General features: G+C 40.9%; 2 protein-coding genes across 2 annotated transcripts; both read right to left on the reverse strand.

Moving 5' to 3' along the window:
• Positions 1-613: 613 nt before the first annotated feature.
• On the reverse strand, positions 614-7,501 carry LOC115121515 (homeobox protein zampogna-like). Its single transcript, XM_029650614.2, has 2 exons — positions 6,944-7,501; positions 614-6,348 (listed from the first exon to the last, which is right to left on the reverse strand). Exons 1-2 carry the CDS (start codon positions 7,290-7,292, stop codon positions 5,828-5,830), a joined length of 870 nt encoding a protein of 289 aa, XP_029506474.1. The 5' UTR covers positions 7,293-7,501; the 3' UTR covers positions 614-5,827.
• Positions 7,502-12,130: 4,629 nt separating this feature from the next.
• On the reverse strand, positions 12,131-15,013 carry LOC115121513 (homeobox protein Nkx-2.5-like). The gene is made up of 2 exons (XM_029650611.2): positions 14,322-15,013; positions 12,131-13,253 (listed from the first exon to the last, which is right to left on the reverse strand). Exons 1-2 carry the CDS (start codon positions 14,689-14,691, stop codon positions 12,616-12,618), a joined length of 1,008 nt encoding a protein of 335 aa, XP_029506471.1. The 5' UTR covers positions 14,692-15,013; the 3' UTR covers positions 12,131-12,615.
• Between the last annotated feature and the right edge of the window lie 332 nt (positions 15,014-15,345).

The following is a 15,345-nucleotide window of genomic DNA, read 5'->3' on the forward strand; positions in this document are numbered from 1 at the left end:
GAAAAGAAAGTACTCTCCTGTGCCATAGTGGTCCAGACATCCTGTATTTTTTTACACTATGCTTACAGGGACCCTACAATAATAATAATATTATAATAATATATAATAATACATGTCATTTAACTGACGAGCTCTTGTATTCAATGTGTTATAGCCACATAAATATAGCTACCCAGAGATATGATCTTTGTCTTTAACATTCCAAGTTGACAAGGATGTTGTCAATTCTGTAATGATAACTCTAGTCACCCATGTTACTAGTCACATGAATGTAACCTCCCTGTAAATGTCAGTAGATAATAATGATGGATGGGCTCATTAGTCATGGTTCGTCAGTAACAAGGAGTTGTGTTGTCTCTTTTTCCGAGAACCATGTGTGTGCAATGCCAGCCACTTGCGATAGCTTAGAGTGATTAGTCTGATCTGAGAGAGATGAATGAAGCTTGGGCAGCTGTCAGTCATGCCCAAGGAGAAACTCTGTCTGACAAACAGGTTGGAGGCCTAGGTGGTGTGTAACGTGTAGGTAGCCAGACAGGGTGTTGGAGTCTTTCACTACGGCTGCAATACTACCACTACGATAATGCATTGGAATACTTCAATTAATGATGAATACTTTATTTATGTGGTTAGGGAGAAAAAAATGTGTCAAATAGTACTGATATAGCACCTAACTAAGTGATGCCACGGCAGCCATTTTGTGCCCCATTTTTCACCACACATCAGCTACGAGAGAAGTGAATCGTGTTCTATTCAAGTAGCAGACATAGCATGAGGTGTGAGAAGCACTCTAAAACCTGACTAAACTGGATAACTGCCAACTCAGGAAATCTGTGTTTGTTTCAGGCTTTTTAATGCAAACCTCTAAATGTGCATTGAAAACGCAATCATTTGGCCTACAGCCCATGCCCTCATCATTTATGTTATGAGAGTGATACAAAACCCTATGTAGAGTTTTTATATATATATATATATATATATATATTATTAAGGATCCCCATTAGCTGCTGTCAAGGCAGCAGCTAAACTTCCTGGGTTCCAATAAACTTAAGGCAGTTCTATACAATTGTAAAAACATTACAATACATTTCACAAGAGATTTCTCAGCACATTAAGTATATACCCTCAGACCACTACTCTACTACCACATATCTACAACACAAAATCCATGTGTACGTGTGTGTAGTGGGTATGTTATTGTGTGTCTGTGTGTGTGTGTGTGTGTGTGTGTGTGTGTGTGTGTGTGTGTGTGTGTGTGTGTGTGTGTGTGTGTGTGTGTGTGTGTGTGTGTGTGTGTGTGTGTACATGCTTTACAAAGTTCCCATTTTGAATTGGCCTAATGTCGCTTTCAGCATTCCTCATTCCATTTTCTCTCCCCCACCAGATATTCCATTGCCACTTAACTCCATCCAACATAGATATTTATATTTGGTTCAACTGCAGCAGCTAACTCCTAGGCAGGGTATTTTACAGTGAGGTGAGGGTTTAGTCTGCACAGTCTTTTCAGCATAGCATGATGATAGATGTGGTTCTGTCCTGAGGAGAGAGGCTGTATGGTGCAACATCAACTTGCTCCATCTGACTCATGCATCTGGGCCAGAGCAGGGGATTCACAACAGCAGTAAACACATTCATAACCATAGAATTGAAGGATTAATGGTATGGGATGGTGTTTGTCAAATTGAACAGCACTCTATATGACTACACACCCAAAATTAGCATGACAATTCAATGAAGTTTTCACTTTTGGGTAGAGGGATCTTTGTTATTTTATTTGAACTATTTATTGATTATTATACAGTGCCTTCGGAAAGTATTCAGACCCCTTGACTTTTTCCACATTTTATTACGTTATTTTAAAATTCATTAAATATTTTTTTTTCTTCATCAATCAACACACAATACCCCATAATGACAAAGCAAAAACAGGATTTTAGACATTTTTGCAAATGTAATAAAAATAAAAGCTGAAATATTACATTTACATAAGTATTCAGACCCTTTACTCAGTACTTTGTTGAAGCACCTTTGGCAGTGATTACAGCCGTGAGTCTGTAATGCTACAAGCTTGGCACACCTTTATTTGGGGAGTTTCTCCTATTCTTCTCTGCAGACCTCAAGCTCTGTCAGGTTTGATGGGGAGCGTCGCTGCACAGATATTTTCAGGTCTCTACAGAAATGTTTGATTGGGTTCAAGTCCAGGCTCTGGCTGGGTCACTCAAGGACATTCAGAGACTTGTCCCAAAGCCACTCCTACATTGTCTTGGCTGTGTGATTAGGGTCATTGTCCTGTTGGAAGGTAAATCTTAGCCCAGATCTGAGGTCCTGAGCGCTATGGAGCAGATTTTTATCAAGGACCTCTCTGTCCTTTGCTCCGTTAATCTTTGCCTCGATCCTAACTAGTCTCCCAGTCCCTGTCGCTGAAAAGCATCCCCACAGTATGATGCTGCCACCACTATGCTTCACCGTAGGGACGGTGCCAGGTTTCTACCAGACACAATGATTGACATTCAGGCCAAAGAGTTCAATCTTGGTTTCATCAGACCAGAGAATCTTGTTTCTCATGGTCTGAGAGTCTTTAGGTGCCTTTTGGCAAACTCCAAGTGGGCTGTCATGTGCCATTTACTGAGAAGTTGCTTCCGTCTGGCCACTCTACCATAAAGGCCTGATTGGTAGAGTGATGCAGAGATGGTTTTCTTTCTGGAAGGTTCTCCATTCTCCCCATAGGAACCTTAGAGCTCTGTCAGAGTGACCATGAGGTTCTTGGTCACCAAGGCCCTTCTCCCCCGATTGCTCAGTTTGGCCCGGGCCGGCTTGCTCTAGGAAAAGTCTTGGTGATTCCAAACATCTTGCATTTAAGAATGATGGAGGCCACTGTGTTCTTGGGGGCCTTCAATGCTGCAGACATTTTTTGGTACCCTTCCCCAGATCTGTGCCTTGACATAATCCGGTCTCAAAGCTCTACGGACAATTCCTTCGACCCCATGTCTTGGTTTTTGCTCTGACATGCACTGTCAACTGTGGGACTTTGTATAGACAGTGTGTGTGCCTTTCCAAATCATGCCTACTCAATTTAATTTACCACAGGTGGACTCCAATCAAGTTGTAGAAACATCTCAAGGATGATCAATGGAAACAGGATGCACCTGAGCTCAATTTCAAGTCTCATAGCAAAGGATCTGAATACTTATGTAAAAAAGGTATTTCTGTTTTTAATTTTAATACATTTGCAAAAATGTCTGAAAACCTCTTTTTGCTTTGTCATTATGGGGTATCATACTGTGGGAATGATTTCATTGGCAGGGACTGGAGACTAGTCAGGATCCAGGGAAAGATGAACAGAGCAAAGTACAGAGAGATCCTTGATGAAAACCTGCTCCAGAGCGCTCAGGACCTCAGACTGAGGTGAAAGTTCACCTTCCAACGGGAGAACGACCCTAAGCACACAGCCAAGAAAACGCAGGAGTCTGTTTTTTAATTTTATACATTTGAAAAAAAATATCTAAAAACCTGTTTTTGCTTTGTCATTATGGGGTATTGTGTGTAGATTGATGAGAGACGTTTGTTTTGTAAGGCTGTAATGTAACAAAATGTGGAATAAGTCAAGAATTCACTGTACATGGTGTTTTTCAGTCAAAACTATTATAGAACATCACCTTTTAAATCCACCCCTCAAGTACTCTTAGACCATCCCCCTCTCCTGTCTGTACACTGCCCACTCATGATTTCCATGTGACATATATTTTTCAACTGTGCTGTGATGTTTCACATAAATTCTGAACCTGTCTAATCGCATGGTATCTACAGATTGCGAGTTAAACATACATATTTGTACTAAAAGTATTATTATATTGTTGATTGATTGACTATGGCTTTCCAAATCTCCCAACTGTGCTATTTGTTGTGTTATTTTAAGATTAGTGTTGTGATTTTTCAGCCATTAGTGAACTTGTGACCAGAAACCATAGGGGCTATTTTACTTGTTGTTATTTTATTTGACCTCTCAGACTCATGCAGCTGCAGAACTAGCTTAAAATCAAATCAAATCTAAACGTATTTGTCACATGTGTTGTATATTGTGATTGGCTCTGGATAAGAGCGTATGATAAATGACTAAAACGTCAAATGTAAACATATGGGCTTAACACGTTTTGCCTTTCGTGAAAATGTCACGTTTTAAATTCCTGAACATTTACACGTTTTTTTATGTAACTTTTTTTTATCAAGGTGTATTAGGTCAGGATTAAAGTTAGTAAATGTAGCCTATGTTTAGGGTGGTTTGCATTTTTGCTACTCAAATTGTACATTTGAATATGTATCTAAATGATCAACAATTATGATTTTATTACGATTGGTTGTATCTGTATTATCAATTAGTGAATAGGGAAATGTATCAGTATATTAATTACAGGTAGGCCTATAAGCCTACTATTAATATGACATTGATTTACCATTCAACCACGGTCACTATTTATGGTCCATAATGTCAATACTATCAGAGATCTGTTTGGAAAATCCCTTGGAGAGGGTAGAAGCCATATTTGCACACTTGAACCACAAAACAAATCCGGGCAGTGTAAGCAGCAGGTACCGTATTTACATGAATTATTTTGGCTCAACATTTTGAAAACGTGAAATCTTCTAGAATTTAAATTATTAAAATATAAACTTGCCTAATTAGATAGTTCATAATAAATTACCTTTACATTCTAAGCCTCATATTCAATTATAAAAGTGGATTATTTTCAAACCCAGCATTTTTAGATTGTCTGTTGTTAGATGTAGTTACTTTAACTTGTAGGCTTCAGGCTTCAAGATCGCGACCATAATATTAACAGCCATATTCACACTCATCACGTCCTCATCGGTGCAAAGTCTTTTGGATCATCTTGTTGAGGGCTACACATTTCTGTCCTTGTGGGTTCAATGTTTAACAGGCACGAATATAATATCTCGATATCCATGTTTTTTGCTGATTCGAATATGATAATGAAGATGGCTGTTGGCTTGAATCGGAGAAAAACAACTTTAGTTTACCAAGATATTTGTTATAACGAATCTACTGCATGTATCCGAATGTGAAAAGTTATTTTGAAGTTCAAGGCTTAGATCGAAAATACTGTCAAAAGTGTATTAACATTTTAGAAATGTAAATTGGTTTTCATTTCGATTTTAGCACTTGATATTAGCCTATATTGTTTCATAATCCTAATCCTACATTCCTCCTGTTTTATAATTAGAGTTATATGTGTTTGTGTGAGTAAATAAATTAAATTAGGATATTTTTAATTTTAATTTTTACCTTTATTTAACTAGCCAAGTCAGTTAAGAACAAATTCTTATTTTCAATGACGGCCTAGGAACAGTGGGTCAACTGCCTGTTCAGGGGCAGAACGACATATTTGTACCTTGTCAGCTCGGGGGTTTGAACTTGCAACCTTTCGGTTTTCTAGTCCAACGCTCTAACCACTAGGATTCCCAAATTGTTTTAAAGCTTTATTGAGTAATTATTTGTCTATACATTCCTGCGTAATAATTTCAATATTATTATCTAGGCCTTCTACGTTATTCAGGACGTGTATTTCATTTAGCTGTATCCTCAATGTTGTCTGAGGGATGTCGATAGGATTGTCCTTGCAGGTGTAGGCTACAGCATCAAAAAGGCTCACTGTGGGTCGAAATGATCTTACTCTCCACGAGAGAATAAAGAAAGTATTTACACAGAAACGGATGTAGAAATCTCGACCCAGTGTCTTTGTCTTCTTCTAGTAGGCCTAAATCCATAAAGTTAATGAATGTCATGTTTTTGAGGCCTGGCTACGCCATTGTGTCAATGCATGCCCCCACAAAGTGCATTGCTAGAGAGCCATGGCTGGAAGCAGAACATGTAGGGGTAGTATCCATATTGGTATGCCGGGTAGAGAGGCATAGCTGGCGGACTGGACAGGTCATCCTCACCGTACTGTCTTTGATCGTCTCGAACCAGGACCTTCACCGCCACTTTCTTAGCTAGTGTGGCTGGTGTAGAGTAGTTACGGGAGGCTAGTTCGGCCGCCATCTGCCGCCGTTTGGTCTTATATCTCCGGTTCTGGAACCAGATTTTCACCTGGGTTTCCGTGAGCTTCAGGGCGCCCGCCAGGCCCGCCCGTTCAGGACCAGACAGGTAGCGCTGCACGTTAAACCGGCGCTCTAGCTCGTAGATCTGCGCGTGGGAGAAGGCCGCACGGGAGCGCTTCTTGTTACCAGATATGGGTTGGCCTACGGTAATGTAACTACTTTCCTTCTCCTCCTCCTCCTCTTCATCCCTCTGTTTGTCTTGATCCAGACTGGGTAGTTGTTTGATGTTTATGTCTGTATTGGAGGAAAAATGCCTTGTTATTTGGCAAACAGGCGACCTCTTTATGCTTCAAATACCAACAACGTATGCTAGTCTATGTCGCTCCAACACAGCTTGTTTCCACATTACGTCTTTCTGGTAAACATGTCCACAATTACTTACACTGATGTTTATTACTCAATAAATTACATGTTCAAAGCCAGTAAGTACTGTTATAATTTGACTCGTAATCATGTGATTATTAAGCATGATTCCTATTATATACAGCCTATTGCGTCCTATTATATACAGCCTATTGCGTCGGTGGTTTTAAAATACAAATCGAAAGCCATATCAAATGTAGGCCTGGAAATAACCAAACAGAACGGACATTTTTCACTATATATGGAATTTAGTTTGTTCAAAGCTGAATTGATTGTGTTCACTGTCGGCCGATATAGACAGTTTGCTCACTGTATATGACTATGGTTTAGTGAGACAAAGCGTTATAGTCTACAGTAGCCTATTGATCAGCATAATCGCATTCCATCAACAAACCTATGTCATGATTGCATTTAGATTCCTGGTCGATATCAATAATCTTATAAACAGACTGAGACGGTGACGTACCTTTTCTGCATGACATGTATTCCGTCTCTTCCCCAGTGGACTCTTCACTACCGGCCTCAGACGTGGGGTTCCTGATTTCGCCCAAACCGGGAGAGGAACGAATATTTCCTTGGCGGATGTGTATCATCTCCATCTCATCCCGTTTGTGCTCCTCACTGCAGTCTGACGTGGATGAACCGGGGCCCCTCGAGGTCCCATCTCTGCTCTCGGTTGGCTGATCCTGGTTGATGGTGGCCAGTTTTAACGCGCATAGATCTGTCAGATCCCGTGAAATTTGAATGTTGTCTCGTGTGTCACGTCCCCGGGTGAGGATGTCGTTGATGGAGAAAGAGGGGCGGCCCAGCGCCATGATGACATTTACGCAAAACCAACTTTTATCACAACGCAAGTTTTATTAGGATATTCTCTCAACCCACTCTCGAAAGTAGTGCGGCCCGCAGATACAGAACCCCTCAACAATGAAAACTCTCCAGGTATTGATTGGGTTGTCCCCTCTGCTCTTTTCTCTCGATCTTCTCCTGATGTAATTTAATTGCGGTGAAACAGCCTCTGGTCTAATCAACAGCGGATGTGTCAGTATATGTCATGTCTGCTTTACAACTCTCACTACTGCCAGTGAAGCCTGCGCTGATTGGCTGTGTGAGCTGATTATCCCCGCCCTGGACCGCCTTGTCGGGTAAAGTCTATCCCTCAAGCGCTTGACTTTAATTGATGACGGAGAGATAAACTGGCTACTTGGGCGTCATTTGGAGACCAGGAGCAAAAGCCTGTAGTGATTGTATAAGTGTTATGGACTATGATGGATGGAGGTAGCATAAATTCAGCCTTTTTTAAACTTTTGTTTGAGTTTGACACTGTTGTTAGGAATGAGGAAAACGTAGTGACCATCAGGCAGTTAGGGGAACGGCCTGTTGTTATGTGAGGGGATTTTGTTGGGGGCAATATGTGAAGGGCTATTGCAAGATCTAAGAACATTGTATTTGTGTACTGTATGGCTCTTATCTGGTTTTAATGTGTTTTGAAGGATCAATAACTATTAATGTGGAGACTGTCGAACGCTATAGCCTCACCGCCTCTGGCCTCTTAGGCTATCCATACTCACTATAGGAATTCCATGGGCCTACGCATTTCAAGATTAGTCTACATTCATTTGTTTGGTAAAGAGGGTGACATGAAAACAGTATTTTATTTATCTTATTTTAGTCCACAAATGTGTGCTGGGAGCCTCTGTCCATTTAGTTGTAAGTAATAACAAAAAGTTACGTTCATAGAAGGTTCCTTGTGCATTTTTATCATGGTTTTAGAGGTTTTTTCTGACACTAATTTGAATTTGTACTGTCTTTATCACCTATCTTGTGCTTTTGCCTTGATGTGGTTTTGAAGCTAAAATGGTGCTTAAAATGTTCCCACAGTCCTACAGCTATACAGTACATGTCCCACGTATCAAATGCTTCAAAACCTTCAGCGACATGACTGTTCAATCAAAGTAATATTATAAGTTTACTTGTGTGGCCTTCATAACGGATCAAATGTCAGGTGAATATAATACGCCTATATACATCAATGTTGGGTACAATGCGTGAAGCGGTTATTACCGTCGTGGTTTTCTCTTTTCTTAGGCCTTAGTCGTTTGTGTGTGAGAGGACTTGAGATGTGGAACTGTATTAAGAATTCACTATTGTCTGCAGATGGTTTTCAGAGTTGTAACAACAACATATCTTAGTTGGTCCAGTGGAGAAAAGGATGAAGAAACCAATGTACACCTCAATTACGCATTAGCTTTTTTTGAAATGTGAAAGTGAATTAATTGTATGCGACTGCTGTTCGTTTAGAAACTATACAATTTCAACAACAGAAAGAACTTGGTCACCCATCTTACAGTAGCTCTTCTGGTAACCATGGCGAAGAGGCTGATGCATTTGGAAACGGGAAGACGAAGGGGATCATTACGCGTAAATGTAAAACATTCTTGAAGTAATCCGCTCACTTTCATTTGAATAATAATTGTTAAAACACCTGTAGCTAGCACCTGTAGTCTTAACTAGCTGTTCATGTTAGTTAGTTCATGAGTAAGTAGCGTCACCCTGTGGTAGTAATGATTACCACACTCAGCATAATTGCTCAGCTATTGGGTTTGGGAGAGTATGCAAATACAGTCCGGTGCCTTGAGGAGAGGCTCCACCCAGAACTGACGGGTCTTCACGATAGAACAAAATAATCTGAATAAAATCAAGACAACACTGCAGTCAGGATCTCAAATTAAATAGGTATGGGAGACTGTTTACATAAGACTTAATAATTGTTCTGCCTTTCTTGGATTTTTAAAAATAACTTTTTGTCTTACATTTTCAGTTCTATATATTTTTGTCCTGTCATTAGCCCTATCTCAAGTGTCATTTTCCGGAATAAGCAATTAGAAAAAAATATCAATAGCATTTGAAATAGTATTAATTTGAAAAAAATGTAACAGATTACCTTGATGGGCAGCAACTTGCAGTCACCCTCCGCATGCGCGCACACACTTCTCTCTGTGTCTATATTGTGCAACCTTCAAGCCTACGTTTCATTGATGAGATGATGTGATGACAGATGACTGAGCTTGCACCTTGGTTGTGTTGTATTTTCTTCCACTAACTAAACAGAGAGTCTTTCTCTCTCTCTCTGCTCTGACTACAGAGAACACACAGCCCAGAGGTGTCAAAACATGTCTGGAGGAGAAGTCATGGACATGTTGTGAAAGTAAACCTGCAGGTGTTCATGGTATCCGAAATGACTGGATCTATGTAAGCTATTATATGATTCACATTTCATTCAGAAGCATTGGCAAACCTATTACAAACATATAGCCTACATAGGCCTATGCAATTTTCAAACATAGACATGTTTATCTATGCCTCTACTTTTTCCATCTTTGTGGGGACCGGTGCGCATCGTTCCCTAACTCCGCCGACAGTTTTTGCTGTTCGGGTAGACCAGGCGGAGAGAGTGAGGTGGGCCTTCAGTATTTCAGTTCCTCCGCCTGTAGCTGTCTGTATTCTGTATTCTATATTTGGCCTTTGTTTTCTGTAACCCTCTTGAAGGGTTGCCATGGGTGACTTTGTTTTGGGAAACTCCGTGAGCGCCGTGCTCCTTGTGGATGAGCTGCTATCTTTGGCAGCGGTAGATAGCAATCACCGCTCTGGCACTCTCTCTCCACGCACGCACGCACGCACGCACACACGCACACACAGACACACACCGCGTCCTCAGGCATCGCCCTCCTGTCGCCGACTCTATTTACTTTAAGGTCTCCCTGCCACTTACCCTGACACAGGTATGTCATCTACCATCTACACGCAGTGCAGTAGCCAGGGGAAGCGGCCTCGCGCCTATCGCTGGAGACAAACACTTTGTTTACGTTTCTATCCATCTCCATTAATGGCGTCCCGTATTGGATCAGTTCTGTGTATAGGGAGAGACAGGGCGTTTGTTTAAAACGGTTAACTATCTCTAATGAGCGGTGATATGGAGACCTCAAAGTGATAGGAGTTCCTCTGTGTGTAAACCCAAACCCTGTTACTCTCTCCTCCCATTAAACTGCATCCTTTATTTGGGAATCTGTAATGGAAGACCATGTTTACCATTGTATAGATTGGAAATTGGGTGGAAGTTACCATGAGAACACAGCAACATTTCCTCAACGACAAAAAGGAATTGAATAAGTGGCAATCGTCTATGTAATCAGTGTTTTTAATTGGTCTAGGCCTACACCCAAGGATACATCGAATAAAGGAAAGTCAGTCGGCATGAATCTGATGAGTGAATATGGTTTGAAATAATGTGAGTACCTATAGCTGATTTACGAAATTTAAGTTTCCAGTTTATCATTCTGAATTTAAAAAGTATTATTTGTATTCTTCATCACAATATTCGTATCTAAATGATAATAAATCGCTTTTTAAATAGCATTTTAACATTACAAGGCTATTAATACGAGATCAGTTCAGACTAAGCAGTATCCGTGTGGGCCTCACGCCATCCGTGGATGCGCGATCAGACTGTTGTAGCGCGTTGTCTGGATAATGTCCGTCTCTGGCCGAAATTCTCCATTCTCCATTATGTATGTCTGAGTTCTGGCTCTTGTCTGTTTCTGTCTGTCTTCCTGGTCTGCTCTTCTATCTGACTCTCCCCTCTATCTGACTCTCCCCTCAACTCTCACACAGCGAGGGCTGGAAAACGGCCTTCAATGGCGATCAGTATGCTGGCAGAGCCATATCTTTTGGCAGGACTTTAACATATGCTCAGTAGAGAATAATTAGCATTTTGGGGGGAAATAAAATAGGCCTAATTATTTTTGCTTTAATCGTATAATATTAAATGTTTCCAAAGTTGAATTGTATCTTTAGATTACAAATAATCAGCATAGGCATAATTGACGGCCTGAATTTGTCTAAAGCAAACCAGAGACCAAACGCCCCTTCTCGAAAACCCAAAGCCGACAAGAAGAACATATCACGAAATAGGCCTACCCCTTCAACCACCGTCAACCAAAGCATTTAAATAACTGTATACATATATCCGAAATTAGTGCGCACATATGTATGTGTGGGCCTACTACAAACACAGCACACCTTTTAGAAATGAGATTGAAAGAACGCGGCTAATCATTTCTTTATCAACTCAAAACCAGCCACAAACAAATGTCATAAGGCATTTGCAAGTTTCTTTCTTTCTTTCTTTCTTTCTTTCTTTCTTTCTTTCTTTCTTTCTTTCTTTCTTTCTTTCTCCCTCCCACACACACACACGCACACACAAAATTGCAAGTGTATTGTGTTTCCCTTAGCAAGTTCCCAAGAGAACGTTTATGCCCCTCGTGGTAATGGAATTTGGCGGTCCTATAGACAAACAAAGCAACATAGGACACTGAACTGTACCAACGCCCTCTTTCAGTTACAGTATATATCAGCCGCATTATAAACTCTTTTCGAAACTGCGACGGAGAGTGTAAGGATACGGCAATTTTATTTTCCCTCAGAAAATATTATCAACTCGTATGATTTTTGATACCCAAATATTTCACTTTATTTGTCAATATATGCTAATTTTCTAAAAACCGCAGCGGGTATTGTTTAAGTGCAGAATATCTCAAATAAGTGACTAAAAAGGCAGCAGCAAATGGTCAATTCGAAATAACAACAAATAATCCTCACACATGTTCGGTCTTTTATTTAAGGAGTTTCTGTTATGTTGTTGAAGAATAATGTTTTCACTGGTAAAGACCAAGTAGGCTACTGGTAAAGTCATATTTCTGATGTAAATAGCTCAGATATAACCATTGCCAATGTTTGCCATTCACATCCTTGGTTCACGAGCACCCAACAGCTTTAAGGCCATATTACGCACGGTTGCGCACGCGTTTTAGTCCGTCTGCAATGTTGCCATAGTATATATCTATATCCAACAGTGACTCTGGAATAGTCCAATAACTTTTAAAACATGTTTTTGCCGCGTTGATGAGGAAACAACTAATATATTCGTACAAGGTGATCGAGTCTCAATATGACAGTTTTCAATGAGAAATCCTTATATTTTACTGCATGGGACACAGACAGGTATTCCCTTATCCCAAAAATACTGTAGGCAAGTGATCGACGTGATCAACTGTTAGTCAACAAGCAGATCATCACATTCAGCTACCAGGCCCGAATGCCCTGCAGAGTTCCTTGGCAAGCTGTTCCCTGCGGTGTTTGGGCCTGAGATTGCGACGCGCCCAGGTTCGCCAGACCCATATTCATAAAAGCGTTAGCAGTAGAGTTGGGTGCTAGAGTAGGCAGGCTAGAGTACGTGCATGAGTATGTGTTAGTATACACTGGATTATTGTAGGAATAAGCCGGATAGCCGTTATAACTATAGGGGCTGGCCGCTCCAACACTGTAGGATGTATTATAGTTCTGAGATCCAGCCAGGCAGGGCTTCCCATCCCGCACCAGCACCGGGACTGCCACTCTCCTAGGTGGGGGAAGATGGTGAGGGTGTCCGGCCATTTCTAGGGTCTTGTCCTGCCGCTGCCGTTTACACTTATACCTCCTGTTCTGGAACCAGATTTTGACCTGTGTGGAGGTCAGTTTCAAAGTGTTCGCCAGGTGTTCCCTCTCGGGGGCGGATAGGTAACGCTGCTGCTTGAAGCGCCGCTCAAGCTCGAACACCTGCGCCTGGGAGAAGAGCACGCGCGGTTTCCGCCGGGTCCTCTGCTGTTTTGGGAGTCTCTCCAAGTCTGAGTGCGCCTGCGGGGACTCCTCACAGGCCCTCACCTCCATTGCGCCACTAGCTTCTGGAGAAATAGAGGAGAGAGGGATTTTAGTCATCTAACTTTGACAGATTAATCGAAATGTGCTATACATAAAATATATTCTAATCCTGGAGGTCCGCAGTATGCTGTTTTTGCCTGTGTTTTCTATAATTCCCATAGGCACTGATTCAGACATTGGATACCAGCAGTGAGGATTATTTGGCTAATCAATTACACGAATATCAATTAACCACAAGGGGAAATTAAATCAGATACCCATGTTTGTTCTTGAAATATAGTTGTTTTCATGTCGTCATGTCCTATGTGTTTCTTTTTTTTATCTTAATGGAATCCTCTGAATAAAGGGTAGGCCTAAATACATTAAATAATTAGGTCATATTCAAACATATTCAATCAGTAAATACATTAAATAATTAGGTCATATTCAAACATATTCAATCAGTAAATAGATTAAATAATTAGGTAATATTCAAGCATATTCAATCAGTAAATATATTAAATAATTAGGTAATATTCAAGCATATTCAATCAGTAAATATATTAAATAATTAGGTAATATTCAAGCATATTCAAATCAGTAAATACATTAAATAATTAGGGCCTAGTTAAAGTTGGTTCAATAACAAATACGGTAGTCTAGTCTAGTCATTTCAGCTCATTGTGTAGCCTAAGTGTGTAGCTGACAACAACAACAAAACATGGCTCTTTAAATTATTTTATAAAACTGATAATTTAGGATTGTATTATATCTGGTGATTGCATAATTGTCAAAAAACGTTTTTTTTTCTTCTCCAAAACGATGTATCCTTTATTTACATATGATCCCTGTATGTAGATGATATCATTGTTAAACTGAAGTAGTCTAGTCTGAGGTAGTCTAGTTAAATGGAAGAAGAAATATGAATGAATCAGGCCTATATTTATGGGTGCATTGTGGGTGAATTATCATGAAACCGAATTTAATACATGAGACTGATAACCTAGACTAATGCAATCCTACTGAACCTAAAATAATATAATATAATACAATACTTTCTTTCAGAATTAAATGGATAGGCTATGTTGGTAATCCAGGAATCACCCACTCACTGGCGTCTATGTCCTCTTGCTCAACCTCCAGACTGGTGTCGGCTGAAATGAACATCTCCCCGGTTAGACCCGTCTCCATCAGCCGCTCCTGAACCGTCAGACTACTCAGGTAGGCCATTCTCTCCTCTTCTTCCGAGAGCCCGGGGCTGGGGCTGTTCCTGTCCCTGCCGGCCAGCATACAAGACGGGGGCGACTGGAAGGTGTATTGGTGCTGCTGTGGACCCAGGTGAGAGCGCTCATGGTGCGGCCCAAGGTGTGAGGCAAGCTGCTGTTGTTGAGCATGCTGCTGAAGCTCCAACTTCAGTATGTCCTTGACTGAGAACGGCGTGGTGGAGGCAGAAATAACAGGGCTAGGAAGCATTATTATCATAGGCTCCGATTCGTTCACATGAAGTAGGAATTATAGTCCCTTGGTGAAGTGGCTCATCCGAGCATAAAGAACTCCTCAAGCAGGTGTTTGTTTGGATAGACGGTATTGAAGGTAAACGGATCCAAAAGGGGGTCTATTCGTCTCTGAGAAAAAAACCTACAGTTGCCTAAAGGATTGCTGCGCCTTGCTTTTTATTCGTGGAGTTATGCGAAGGAGGACTGGCTTGTTTCGTGAAGTGACAGCTCTCATCTCTCTACTCTGTGCTCTCTGCCTTGGCTGCTGTGTGTGTTTAGCTAGCTGAGGGATTTGGTTAGACCCAGTTTCTGTTTTGTTGGCGGACCCAAGACGGACGCTCCTTTCCTCCGTTACGTCACGATAAAATGGGATGGGTGACTGCATGGCGCGAGGGCGCAAGCTCTTCTCTTTATTTAGCGTTTAGAGAAGATTATCAAGTAGCAACTATTGAAATGTTTTATTATGTTACAGGATCCCTACGCCGAAATAAACACATCGCGTTATTTCAATTGGACATTTAAAAAGAAGTAGGATCTAGGCTAGAATAATGTGAATCTGGTATCAGCCCTCAGAAACGCGTCATGCAGTATCTGGACAGGTAGGAAACCTGTTTTTAATCATGGTTTGCATATAGTCCAC

Source organism: Oncorhynchus nerka, linkage group LG16 (genome assembly GCF_034236695.1).
Source record: "Oncorhynchus nerka isolate Pitt River linkage group LG16, Oner_Uvic_2.0, whole genome shotgun sequence".
Classification (NCBI taxonomy): domain Eukaryota; kingdom Metazoa; phylum Chordata; class Actinopteri; order Salmoniformes; family Salmonidae; genus Oncorhynchus; species Oncorhynchus nerka.

Coding starts and splice junctions, on each gene's coding strand:
- LOC115121515 (XM_029650614.2), bottom strand. CDS start 7,292: ATGGCGCTGGGCCGCCCCTCTTTCTCCATCAACGACATCCTCACCCGG. Junction 6,349..6,943: donor ATACATGTCATGCAGAAAAG/GTACGTCACCGT, acceptor CCTCCAATACAG/ACATAAACATCAAACAACTA.
- LOC115121513 (XM_029650611.2), bottom strand. CDS start 14,691: ATGATAATAATGCTTCCTAGCCCTGTTATTTCTGCCTCCACCACGCCG. Junction 13,254..14,321: donor GCAAGAGGACATAGACGCCA/GTGAGTGGGTGA, acceptor CTATTTCTCCAG/AAGCTAGTGGCGCAATGGAG.